The 13,178-nt window shown below is 41.6% G+C and overlaps 2 protein-coding genes across 4 annotated transcripts in view; one reads left to right on the plus strand and one right to left on the minus strand.

Moving 5' to 3' along the window:
- The window catches only part of kifap3a (kinesin-associated protein 3a), a 38,073-nt gene extending 38,050 nt beyond the window's left edge, over positions 1–23 (plus strand). For all 3 annotated transcript variants that reach the window (XM_071346342.1, XM_071346341.1, XM_071346343.1), the window contains one exon: positions 1–23. This exon is cut by the window's left edge and continues 2,634 nt beyond it. The gene's annotated coding sequence lies outside the window, so the exon portion shown is untranslated.
- A 118-nt stretch (positions 24–141) lies between these two features.
- The window catches only part of niban1a (niban apoptosis regulator 1a), a 34,630-nt gene continuing 21,593 nt past the window's right edge, over positions 142–13,178 (minus strand). Inside the window, exons 9-14 of the mRNA XM_071346340.1 lie at positions 8,375–8,562; positions 8,020–8,166; positions 5,201–5,311; positions 4,985–5,092; positions 4,577–4,688; positions 142–2,594 (exon numbers count right to left, since the gene is read on the minus strand). Coding sequence (XP_071202441.1) covers positions 1,171–2,594; positions 4,577–4,688; positions 4,985–5,092; positions 5,201–5,311; positions 8,020–8,166; positions 8,375–8,562 — 2,090 coding nt within the window. The 3' untranslated portion in view covers positions 142–1,170. The remainder of the gene's footprint in view (positions 2,595–4,576; positions 4,689–4,984; positions 5,093–5,200; positions 5,312–8,019; positions 8,167–8,374; positions 8,563–13,178) is intronic.

Genomic DNA, 13,178 nt, shown 5'->3' on the forward strand with positions numbered 1-13,178 from the left:
TCAAATAAAGTGTTGAAAACGGACTCTGATTGTAACAGTTAATTGCTTGTGATTGTGGTTGAATTGTTTTCAGCTAGTTGTGTACACCATAAGCACAACTATTCAACCTTCAGTTCTAATGGAAGACAAACACACAGTAAATATGTTGTATTTGTTTTATAGTCAAATAAAAGGGTTATTTGATGTATTTTCCCAACACACAAGCAATGGACGGCTGTCTTATTTTTTGTAGACTTCATACTTAATTTTACAGTATATTTTTCAGACTTGAATATACATAGACAAATCCGCATAGCCCCTTCACAAAATGACTGTGTAACATGTCATGTATGAAAGCACAGGCGCTGTTTCAACACGGCTATTAGTCATTCTGGAATAAAGTCACTGGACCAGTCTCCATAGCAACCACGTCTATTGGAAATAGGTGGTAATCATTCTTCATGGAAACAAGGCAGTAGACACTAGGGAAGAACCGTAGAACCTCATCTAGTGGTATCTTACTGGTACTTGGTGGACTAGCTGGTGATTGAGTATGAGCATGCATAACCCTCTATATGAACTGATGAGAAAAATCCTTCAGCAAGTCAAAGCACACAGAACAGAACTTCTCTTCCTCCATATGTAGAACCCTCCCATTGCTACTCAGACCCATTCAATATATGGCAGTGCTGTTGATTTTAAAATGTAACACAAACGCTGTCTGAATCATCTAGAATCTATGCATATTCATATGTAGGGACATAGAAGATATTAATTTTTTTAAACACACAATGACAAGTGGAGATAGTTACACACAATTGTAATAGTCAATTTGATGTGTACCAAATTAATTGGCTTTTTCTTGGTCCCTAACTTGATATTCTATTTATGCCCATATCTCACTACATTAATCTTCTCACAAACACAATTGTATATGTTCATATTTTACCAATCTGCAATTTTATGGAAGCGTGCAGTTTTATGCTTGTGTAACAGTTCAATGTTTGTACTTGATGGCGAGGGTAACCTCAGTCCATGTAGTGTTTGGGTTCGACAACAGCGAGGTTATAGTCCATAACATTTTCATACTCCTCACAATTGCAGTGATTTAAAGAATGGGGTCCTTGTCTTCATTTATTCTCTGTGTGATATCAGGCACCTCACTGGCCACCCCTCCCTCATATGTTATCACTACCTGGGTAGCGCTGGACCATCTTCCTCCACTTCAAACACCGCCACCACCAGGTCCCGGATCTCTTTCACACAGTCCACGGCCCGGGGAGCAGGCTCAGCGGGCTCCACAGCCTGGAGGGCTTCTTTGGTGGGTTCAACAGCGAGGGTGGCCTGGGAGTCTGGCTGGGGCTGTGGAGGGACTACATTCAAATTGGCTGCTGATGCTACGATGGAATAAGCACCAGCAGTGACTTCAACGCTAGCTTCTCCGTTAACGCCTCCTGTTGCTTCAGAGACCGGGGCCTCGCTAGGGGGAACGGGGTTACCCTCTGATACTTCTACAGGGGGCTTGGTGGCGATACCGACTGGTGTTTCACTCACGCTGACCTCTACTGCAAGGTTAGAGGTCACAGAAATGCTACACTCCACTCCATTGCTCTGTGACACTTTGACCTCATCAGTGGGGGCTGCTGCTCTCGTGACATCATCATCACCAGGGATATCGATGTCTGAGGGGGCAGACTCGCTCTCTGTATCATCCCCATCATCTGGGATAGCGGAGGATAAGGCTGGCACATCCTCGGTCTCTGCTGCTGCAGCAAGGCTGGCGTCTGCTGGTGGCGCAGTTACAGGCTGCTCACCACTAGAGGCCGCTACTGGGTCACTGTTAGGAGGACCGCTTTCACTCTCAGCCTCTGTCTCAGTAGTGGTGATTGTGAGTGAAGCCGTGTGCTCTGCTACTGAATCTTCAACAGCTATAGGGTCAATGACAGCTACAGGCTTGACAACACAAACAGGGACAGGGGAAGGGTCAGGGACCGGGACCGGACTGGGGGAAGAGGCTTCGCTTTGTGCTACTGTAGTTAGTACGCCCGTTACTACTGTCTTCTCCACCTCCACAGCTTCTCCAGGGGTGGGTGTTTTCTCTGTCTCAGTTAGGACAGGGGTATCCACTTGAGCTGTTTCAGTTGGTTCAGACATGTCCTCCGTTTTTGTCTCAGCCACTACAGGTGTCTCATGTGTACTGACTGTGTTCTCCACCTTGACTAGCTTCTCCACTGGAGCTGCAACAGCAGGTGCAATACTGGTCCCCAGGGCCTCATTCTCTACTGTGTCCCCTGACACCGCCTCCACCTTGTTCTGCTCTGCCTTCAACACGGCACTTGGGGGGTCCCCCTGTGCAACCCCAACGAACGCCAGACCGTTGCTCAGGTCAGGAGAGACAGGCTGGGCTGGTGCTGGTACCTCAGCCTGTGGCTGGGTCTCAGGCTGGGTCTGGATAAAGGTAGAGGTCTGGAGATGTGTGGGGGAGAACGGCACCCTGGCTGGGCTGCTGGGGGTGGATGGGATGGAGAGGAGACTGGAGCGGCTGGTCTGGCTCAGGGGGTCCCTGCTGTCTGTGAACAGGTTGTGTTTCTTTAGGCTGACTGCGTCCTTCACCACTGCAGAACAAATAGATAGAGGTTTAGGTAACAATATTAACATTAACAACAAGAACAACAACTTCATTAACAACAACAACATCGACATCGTTATCAACAACATTAACAACATCAACATCATTAACAACAACATCAACATCATTAACAACAACATGAACAACATTAACAACAACAACAACATTAACAACATCAACAACAACATCATTAACAACAACATTAACAACATCAACAACAACAACAACATGAACAACATTAACAACAACAACAACATGAACATCATTAACAACAACAACAACATTAACAACATCAACATCAACATCATTAACAACAACATGAACAACATGAACATCATTAACAACAACAACAACATTAACAACATCAACAACATAATTAACAACATCATTAACAGCAACAACATTAACAACAACATCAACATCATTAACAACATTAACAACAACATAATTAAGAACAACAACAACAACATCATTAACAACAACAACATCATTAACAACAACAACATCATTAACAACAACATCATTAACAACAACAACATCATTAACAACAACAACATCATTAACAACAACATCATTAACAACAACAACATCATTAACAACATTAACAACAACATCATTAACAACAACAACATCATTAACAACATTAACAACAACATCATTAACAACAACAACATCAACAACATCATTAACAACATCAACAACATCATTAACAACAACAACATCATTAACAACAACATCATTAACAACAACAACATCATTAACAACAACATCATTAAGAACAACAACATTAACAACATCAACATCATTAACAACAACATCATCAACATCATTAACAACAACATCATTAACAACATTAACAACAACATCAACAACAACATCAACAACATCAACATCATTAACAACATCAACATCATTAACAACATCAACATCATTAACAACATCAACATCATTAACAACATTAACAACAACATCATTAACAACAACAACATCAACATCATTAACAACATCAACATCATTAACAACATTAACATCAACATCATTAACAACAACATCAACATCATTAACAACATCATGAACAACATTAACAACAACAACATAATTAAAAACAACATTAACAACAACAACAACAATTAAAACCAACAGCATTCACAACAACAACATTAACAACAACAACATCATTAACAACAACAACATCATTAAAAACATCATTAACAACAACATTAACAAAAACAACAACATCATTAACAAAAACAACAACATCATTAACAACAACATCAACATCATTAACAACAACACCATCATTAACAACATCATTAACAACAACATTAACAAAAACAACAACATCATTAACAACAACATTAACAACAACATTGACAACAACAACCTCATTAACAACAACATTGACAACAACAACCTCATTAACAACAACAACATTATTAGCAACAACATTAACAACAACATCAACAACAACATCATTAACAACAACATTAACATCATTAACAACAACATTAACAACAACATCAACATTAACAACAACAACAACAATTAAAACCAACATCATTAACAACAACATCAACATCATTAAAAACATCATTAACAACAACATTAACAAAAACAACAACATCATTAACAACAACACCATCACTAACAACAACAACATCATTAAAAACATCATTAACAACAACATTAACAAAAACAACAACATCATTAATATTGACAACAACATTAACAACAACAACATTAACAACAACATTAACATCATTAATATTGACAACAACATTAACAACAACAACATTAACAACAACATCAACATCATTAACAACAACATTGACAACAACAACCTCATTAACAACAACATTAACAACAACACCATTTGTGTAGGTGAACAGAGAGGGTAATGCCTGAAATATGCCTTACATTTTAGTAAGACGAAAGTAATAATTGTCTTATAAAGTAATAACTCTGTACCTTTGCTGACTTCCTTGTCTAGACTCTGCAGCAGAATGCCCTCAAAGATATTCTCCACGTGGACAAAGTTGGAATAGTCTGCATCAATGAACTGTTCAAGACCCTGCAGCTCCTAAAGACACAGAGACAATGATTTCCATGGGCTGTGATTTTCTAAACAGTCATGACTTTTAAGGATAATAAAAAGATGATGAAAACGTGTGTGTGTGTGTGTGTGTGTGTGTGTGTGTGTGTGTGTGTGTGTGTGTGTGTGTGTGTGTGTGTGTGTGTGTGTGTGTGTGTGTGTGTGTGTGTGTGTGTGTGTGTGTGTGTGTGTGTGTGTGTGTGTGTTTTACTATACTTGTGAATACCAAAAGTTGTGTGTGTGTGAGTGTTATGGTAAAGGGGACAGTGTGTGTATTGACTGACTGTTTTGCAGGTTGGGGCCAGGTTCTTCTTAATGTGAGGTAGAGTGATCCCCACCAAGGCCTCCTGAAAGATCCTCTTCCTCACTGTGCTGCTGTCGTAATCATATTGCTGTAACACACACACAGGTAATTAGCATATAAAATGTATTTTGATCAGCGCTTGTCTCAGTGAGTTCCTCTTAATTAACAGATGTGTAGTGATGGATAAAACGCGTACCTTGAGCACCATGTGCTTGGACTTCTCCATGGCAGAGCCTACATTGTCTGCGCTGTTTTCTTTGGCCTTGTAGAGTAGCAGCTCAAATGAGTACGCTGCGTTTTCAATCAGCTGAAACGGGGCACAGGGAGGAAGTTAGCCTCAGTGGCACCGGTGAAAACAAACAAAGAATAAACTGTCTGCCAGAATCTCATCTTGGTTAAATGACCCGACTGGTGCCTTAAAAAGAAAACTTAGAAAGGGTTAATAGACTTAGAAAGGTCCAATTTGTAAGTCGCTCTGGATAAGAGCGTCTGCTAAATGACTTAAATGTAAATGTTAATGAACAGTAAATGCAAACTTGGAAACTTTAAGCTGATGAGAAATGACAATGCTGCAGTTAAAGATACAGAGTGAATTACTTCTCTACCCTGATTTCTACCCACAACTAAAGAATTATGTATGAGACAATTGAGTGTGTTGTTGTCGTTGCCCCCCCCACCCCCAACAATGACATGTTCACAACTCCTGATCTCTGCAAACAGTTTTTACGATTATTTACAGGAAAGATAGAAAACATTATATCCCAGATTGACAGTAGCCGACACTATACCAGCATTTCTGGTCACGAGGCAATTCTGGTCCAACCTCTCCTTAAAAAGTCATTGTTCCCACTTTAGCGGAGGCTACATTCATGTTAAACGCTGCATATGTCGGCTCAATCAGAAATGACCTTCACATTTCTATTACGGGATCTGTCACGCTTCAGCTTCACTCACAGAGAACCCTCAGTTCCACTGCTATGCAAATGACATGCAGCTTTATTTACCAATCAGACCCATTGACCAAGCTAGCGTAGCTACCCTTCACCAGTGACCATGCTAGTGTAACTACCCTTCACCAGTGACCATGCTAGCGTAGCTACCCTTCACCAGTGACCATGCTGGCGTAGCTACCCTTCACCAGTGACCATGCTAGCGTAGCTACCCTTCACCAGTGACCATGCTAGCGTAGCTACCCTTCACCAGTGACCATGCTAGCGTAGCTACTCTTCACCAGTGACCATGCTAGCGTAGCTACCCTTCACCAGTGACCATGCTAGCGTAGCTACCCTTCACCAGTGACCATGCTAGCGTAGCTACCCTTCACCAGTGACCATGCTAGCGTAGCTACCCTTCACCAGTGACCATGCTAGCGTAGCTACCCTTCACCAGTGACCATGCTAGCGTAGCTACCCTTCACCAGTGACCATGCTAGCGTAGCTACCCTTCACCAGTGACCATGCTAGTGTAACTACCCTTCACCAGTGACCATGCTAGTGTAACTACCCTTCACCAGTGACCATGCTAGCGTAGCTACCCTTCACCATTGACCAAGCTAGCGTAGCTACCCTTCACCAGTGACCATGCTAGCGTAGCTACCCTTCACCAGTGACCATGCTAGTGTAACTACCCTTCACCAGTGACCATGCTAGCGTAGCTACCCTTCACCAGTGACCATGCTAGCGTAGCTACCCTTCACCAGTGACCATGCTAGCGTGCCTACCCTTCACAAGTGTCTTACTGACATCAAATGTTGGATGTCTCACTATTTTCTCCATTTAATGATATTAAATGAGGTTGTTTTATTTGCCCCCCCCCCCCCCCACCCCCCACCTTGCTAGAACCCAAATTGTAAATAACCACCAATGTAAAGCCTACGGCCAGAAACCTTGGTGTCTTCTTTGACCCTGACCTTAACCTCAAGCTGCATGTAAAAAAGGTTGTCCAGTTTTGCTTTTATCATCTAAGAAATATAGCTAAAGTTAAGCATTTTATTTCAGTCACTGATCTGGAGAAAGTTATACTGTACATGCTTTTATTTCCTCACGCCTAGATTACTGTAACTCTGTCTCAGTTAGAAATCACTCCATCGTCTACAGTTAGTTCAAAATGCTGCAGCTCGGCTTTTAACATGCAGCAGGAAATGGAACGATATCAGACCTATTTTAGCTTCTCTACATTGGCTACCAGTCACTTTTAGAAAAAGTTTTAAAATGTTATTAATCACGTTTAAGGCCAGGTTTGGTTTATTTCTCTGATCTAATATCTCCCTATGAGCCAAGACACAGCCTGATACCCTCTGGCAGGGCAGTATTGACCAGTCCAAAGTCTAGGTTGAAAACCAAAGGAGACCAGGCATTTACTGTACCATTAGAGCCCCTAGACTTTGGAGTGGTCTGCCAGAGGAGATCAGGCTTGCAGATTCAGTGTCTCTTTTTAAATCCCTGTTGAAGACACACTTTTATAAAGATGCTTTTAATGTATGATTCCAATGTATGATTTGAATTAGCTATATTTTTTAATTGTCCTTCCTCCTGTATTTATTTCTTTGTTAGTGTTTTTTTAAATTATTTGATGATGTGAAGCACTTTGTCACTTGTGTTGAAAAGCGCAATACAAATAAAGTTAATATTATTATTATGAACTTGGAGCTCATCAATGAATAACACAACTAACTGTCCATTACTAGTTAGATCATCAGATCAGTTAGGGCATCAGAGTTAGATCTAGTTCTGATTGATTCCCAACAACTGACACGTTGTGAGGAGTATTGATGTCTGGAGAAGGTCACTTAGAGAGGACTGACAGAGAGCAATTTAAGATGATTGATCTCGAACCAGTACTGTCTGTATGCATGAGTTTGTGTGTGTGTGTGTGTGTGTGTGTGTGTGTGTGTGTGTGTGTGTGTGTGTGTGTGTGTGTGTGTGTGTGTGTGTGTGTGTGTGTGTGTGTGTGTGTGTGTGTGTGTGTGTGTGTGTGTGTGTGTGTGTGTGTGTGTGTGTGTGTGTGTGTGTGTACCTGCTGCAGGTCTATCTGGGTGCTGTGGACCAGATTGCTGATGTTGGAGAAGCCAAAGCGTTCCTGCAGGTCATGCAGCTGGTCGTGGAGAGAGTTGATCCTCTGGTAACAACTCAACAGGTTGGGCTTACTCAGCTTAGCCAGGGCCTGGAGAAAGGAACGGGGGGAAGGAGAGGGGGATGAGAGGTAAAAAATGAATGACGAGGATGGGAGATAGGAAGGAGTGTTGAAAAAGGGGAGGAACGGAAAGGAAGAAATGGGTGTGAATGGGATCAGCAGAACCTCCGGGTTTGACGGTAAAGGATTTGAGAAACGACTCGGACAGGATTGTTTAAGGAGGAGAGGAAGTCCGCACCTGCTTGAGTTTGTCGGTAACGCCGCCCTCCTGGAAGTCCTGACACAGTTGGTCCATCTGGTTGTCACTTAGGAGCCGTGCCTCCTGGAACCCTGAGCTGATTGGTCCCATGAGCTCCTCCAGTATGGAGGCCAGGTAGGGCTGCACGCCCTCCGAACAGAACTTCTCTGCTGGCTCTGATACACTGGCTACAAGAGGAGAGAGTCATTAGCTACTCTGATACACTGGCTACATGAGGAGATAATCATTAGATACTCTGATACACTGGCTACAGGAGATAATCATTAGCTACTCTGATACACTGGCTACAGGAGGAGAGAATCATTAGCTACTCTGATACACTGGCTACAGGAGGAGAGAATCATTAGCTACTCTGATACACTGGCTACAGGAGGAGATAATCATTAGCTACTCTGATACACTGGCTACAGGAGGACAGAGATAATCATTAGCTACTCTGATACACTGGCTACAGGAGGACAGAGAGAGTCATTAGCTACTCTGATACACTGGCTACAGGAGATAATCATTAGCTACTCTGATACACTGGCTACAGGAGATAATCATTAGATACTCTGATACACTGGCTACAGGAGGAGATAATCATTAGATACTCTGATACACTGGCTACAGGAGGAGATAATCATTAGCTACTCTGATACACTGGCTACAGGAGATAATCATTAGATACTCTGATACACTGGCTACAGGAGGAGATAATCATTAGATACTCTGATACACTGGCTACAGGAGGAGATAATCATTAGATACTCTGATACACTGGCTACAGGAGGAGATAATCATTAGCTACTCTGATACACTGGCTACAGGAGGAGATAATCATTAGCTACTCTGATACACTGGCTACAGGAGGAGATAATCATTAGCTACTCTGATACACTGGCTACAGGAGGACAGAGAGAGTCATTAGCTACTCTGATACACTGGCTACAGGAGGACAGAGAGAGTCATTAGCTACTCTGATACACTGGCTACAGGAGGACAGAGAGAGTCATTAGCTACTCTGATACACTGGCTACAGGAGGACAGAGAGAGTCATTAGCTATTCTGATACACTGGCTACAGGAGGACAGAGAGAGTCATTAGCTACTCTGATACACTGGCTACAGGAGGACAGAGAGTCATTAGCTACTCTGATACACTGGCTACAGGAGGACAGAGAGAGTCATTAGCTACTCTGATACACTGGCTACAGGAGGACAGAGAGAGTCATTAGCTACTCTGATACACTGGCTACAGGAGATAATCATTAGCTACTCTGATACACTGGCTACAGGAGGAGATAATCATTAGCTACTCTGATACACTGGCTACAGGAGGACAGAGAGAGTCATTAGCTACTCTGATACACTGGCTACAGGAGGACAGAGATAATCATTAGCTACTCTGATACACTGGCTACAGGAGGAGAGAGATTAATAGATATAGTGCCTTCAGAAAGTATTCAGACCCCTTGACCTTTTCCACATTTTGTTACGTTACAGCCTTATTCTAAAATGGATTGAAATGTTTTTTTCCCTCATCATTCTACACACAATATCCCATAATGACAAAGCAAAAACAGGTTTTTACAAATGTTTACAAATGTGTTAAAAATATAAAACTGAAATATCACATTTACATAAGTATTCAGACTCTTTACTCAGTACTTTGTTGAAGCACCTTTTGCAGCCATTACAGCCTCAAGTCTTCTTTGGCACACCTGTATTTGGGGAGTTATTCCCATTCTACTCTGCAGATTCTCTCAAGCTCTGTCAGGTTGGATGGGGAGCGTCGCTGCACAGCTATTTTCAGGTCTCTCCAGAGATGTTCGATCGTGTTCAAGTCCAGGCTCTTCCTGACCACTCAAGGACATTCAGAGACTTGTCCCAAAGCCACTCCTGCCTTGTCTTGGCTGTGTGCTTAGGGTCATTTCATCAAGGATCTCTCTGTACTTTGCTTCGTTCATCTTTCCGCTTGATCCTAACTAGTCTCCCAGTCCCTGCCGCTGAAAAACATCCCCACAGCATTAAATGTCAGGAATTGTGAAAAACCGAGTTTAAATGTATTTGCCTAAGGTGTATGTAAAGTTCCGACTTCAACTGTAAATAACCTGCCATGTTAGCCTTTCCAAATCTTGTCCAATCAATTGAATTTACCACAGGTGGACTCCAATCAAGTTGTAGAAGCATCTCAAGGATGATCAAAGGAAACAGGATGCACCTGAGCTCAATTTCGTGTCTCATAGCAAAGGATCTGAATAATTATGTACAGTTGAAGTTGGAAGTTTACCTTAGCCAAATACATTTAAACTCAGTATTTCACAATTCCTGACATTTAATCCTCGTAAAAATTCCCTGTCTTAGGTCAGTTAGGATCACCACTTTATTTTAAGAATGTGAAATATCAGAAAAATAGCAGAGAGAATGATTTATTTCAGCTTTTATTTCTTTCATCACATTCATAGTGGGTCAGAAGTTTACATACACTCAATTAGTATTTGGTAGCATTGCCTTTAAATTGTTTAACTTGGGTCAAACATTTCGGGTAGCCTTCCACAAGCTTCCCACAATAAGTTGGGTGAATTTTGGCGCATTCCTCCTGACAGAGCTGGTGTAACTGAGTCAGGTTTGTAGGTCTCCTTGGTCGCACACGCTTTATCAGTTCTGCCCACAAATTTTCTATGGGATTGAGGTCAGGGCTTTGTGATGGCCACTTCAATACCTTGACTTTGATGTCCTTAAGCCATTTTGCCACAACTTTGGAAGTATGCTTGGGGTCATTGTCCATTTGGAAGAACCATTTGCGAGCAAGCTTTAACTTCCTGACTGATGTCTTGAGATGTTGCTTCAATATATCCACATAATTTTGCTCCCTCATGATGCCATCTATTTTGTGAAGTGCACCAGTCCCTCCTGCAGCAAAGCACCCCCACAACATGATGCTGCCAACCCCGTGCTTCACGGTTGGGATGGTATTCTTCGGCTTGCAAGCCTCCCCCTTTTTCCTCCAAACATAACGATGGTCATTATGGCCAAACAGTTCTATTTTTGTTTCATCAGACCAGAGGACATTTCTCCAAAAAGTATGATATTTTTCCCCATGTGCAGTTGCGAACCATAGTCTGGCTTTTTTATGGCGGTTTTGGAGTAGTGGCTTCTTCCTTGCTGAGCGGCCTTTCAGGTTATGTTGATATAGGACTCGTTTTACTGTGGATATAGATACTTTTGTACCTTTTTCCTCCAGAATCTTCACAAGGTCCTTTGCTGTTGTTCTGGGATTGATTTGCACTTTTCGCACCAAAGTACGTTCATCTCTAGGAGACAGAACGCGTCTTCTTCCTGAGCGGTATGATGGCTGCGTGGTTCCATGGTGTTTATACTTGCGTACTATTGTTTGTACAGATGAATGTGGTACCTTCAGGCGTTTGGAAATTGCTCCCAAGGATGAACCAGACTTGTGGAGGTCAACAATTTTTTTTCTGAGGTCTTGGCTGATTTCTTTTGATTTTCCCATGATGTCAAGCAAAGAGGTACTGAGTTTGAAGGTAGGCCTTGAAATACATCCACAGGTACACCTCCAATTGACTCAAATTATGTCAATTAGCCTATCAGAAGCTTCTAAAGCCATGACATCATTTGCTGTAATTTTCCCAGCTGTTTAAAGGCACAGTCAACTTAGTGTATGTAAACGTCTGACCCACTGGAATTGTGATACAGTGAATTATAAGTGAAATAATCTGTCTGTAAACAATTGTTGGAAAAATTACTTGTGTCATGCACAAAGTAGATGTCCTAACCGACTTGCCAAAACTATAGTTTTTTAAAAAGACATTTGTGGAGTGGTTGAGAAACGAGTTTTAATGACTCCAATCTAAGTGTAGGTAAACTTCCGACTTCAACTGTAAATAAAGTAATTATGTTTTTAATTTTAATAAATTAGCAAAAAATTCTAAAAACCTGTTTTTGCTCTGTCATTATGAGGTATGGTATGTAGATTGATGAGAAAAACAACTATTTAATCAATTTTATAATAAGGCTGTAATGCAACAAAATGTGTAGAAAGTCAAGGGGTCTGAATACTTTCCAAATGCACTATTTTTGTTCATTATATTTATTTCCTGGATTCTTGACATAGCTCACTCTAATATATCTACTGCTTTACATATCATTCTTAGTATTTCTTGCTTAAATCCTTTCCGAATGCACTGTACATGCCTCAGATCACAAGCTAGGGCTAGGTCAATAGAGCAAGACACAGTACGGTACTGAATCACAGTTTGAGCTCTCTCTGGATTTCATTTATAGTGCTTCTGTTGTAATAAAACCAGAATATCAAACAAGTTAGCTTAAGTGCTGCTGTCTAAGTTGGATAATTGTAACTCATTTGATGGAGGGTATTGGCATGGCTCCTGTGTAAACTCTCTGTTTTAATGGAGATCAATATTGTATAAAGCCCAGTGTTCAGAGTTATCTGACCTGGTGAGTGGCATCTGCTGACTCAACAGAGACAGTCACTCTCACAGGGAGTCAGCTAGGTATCAATGTCAACAACACTGAAAATAACAAAACAATACGGGGATGAGTCTATAGTTAACCTGCCATGTTATCTCTCATGTGGATGCACAGACAGTATCATGTCAAGTAATAGAAGATAGCATTAGCATTAGCACTTTCCCTTTGATCTCAAAGCAGCTCTCTCTACCTACCTCAGCTGCTGCAGCCAATAAGTACTAATAACCAGGTCCCCCAAGCACACACAGATCAATCACAATGGAATGCTTCAAGTCCTCTGCCTGACTGGC

This window comes from Salvelinus alpinus, chromosome 16 (assembly GCF_045679555.1).
Source record: "Salvelinus alpinus chromosome 16, SLU_Salpinus.1, whole genome shotgun sequence".
Taxonomy (NCBI): domain Eukaryota; kingdom Metazoa; phylum Chordata; class Actinopteri; order Salmoniformes; family Salmonidae; genus Salvelinus; species Salvelinus alpinus.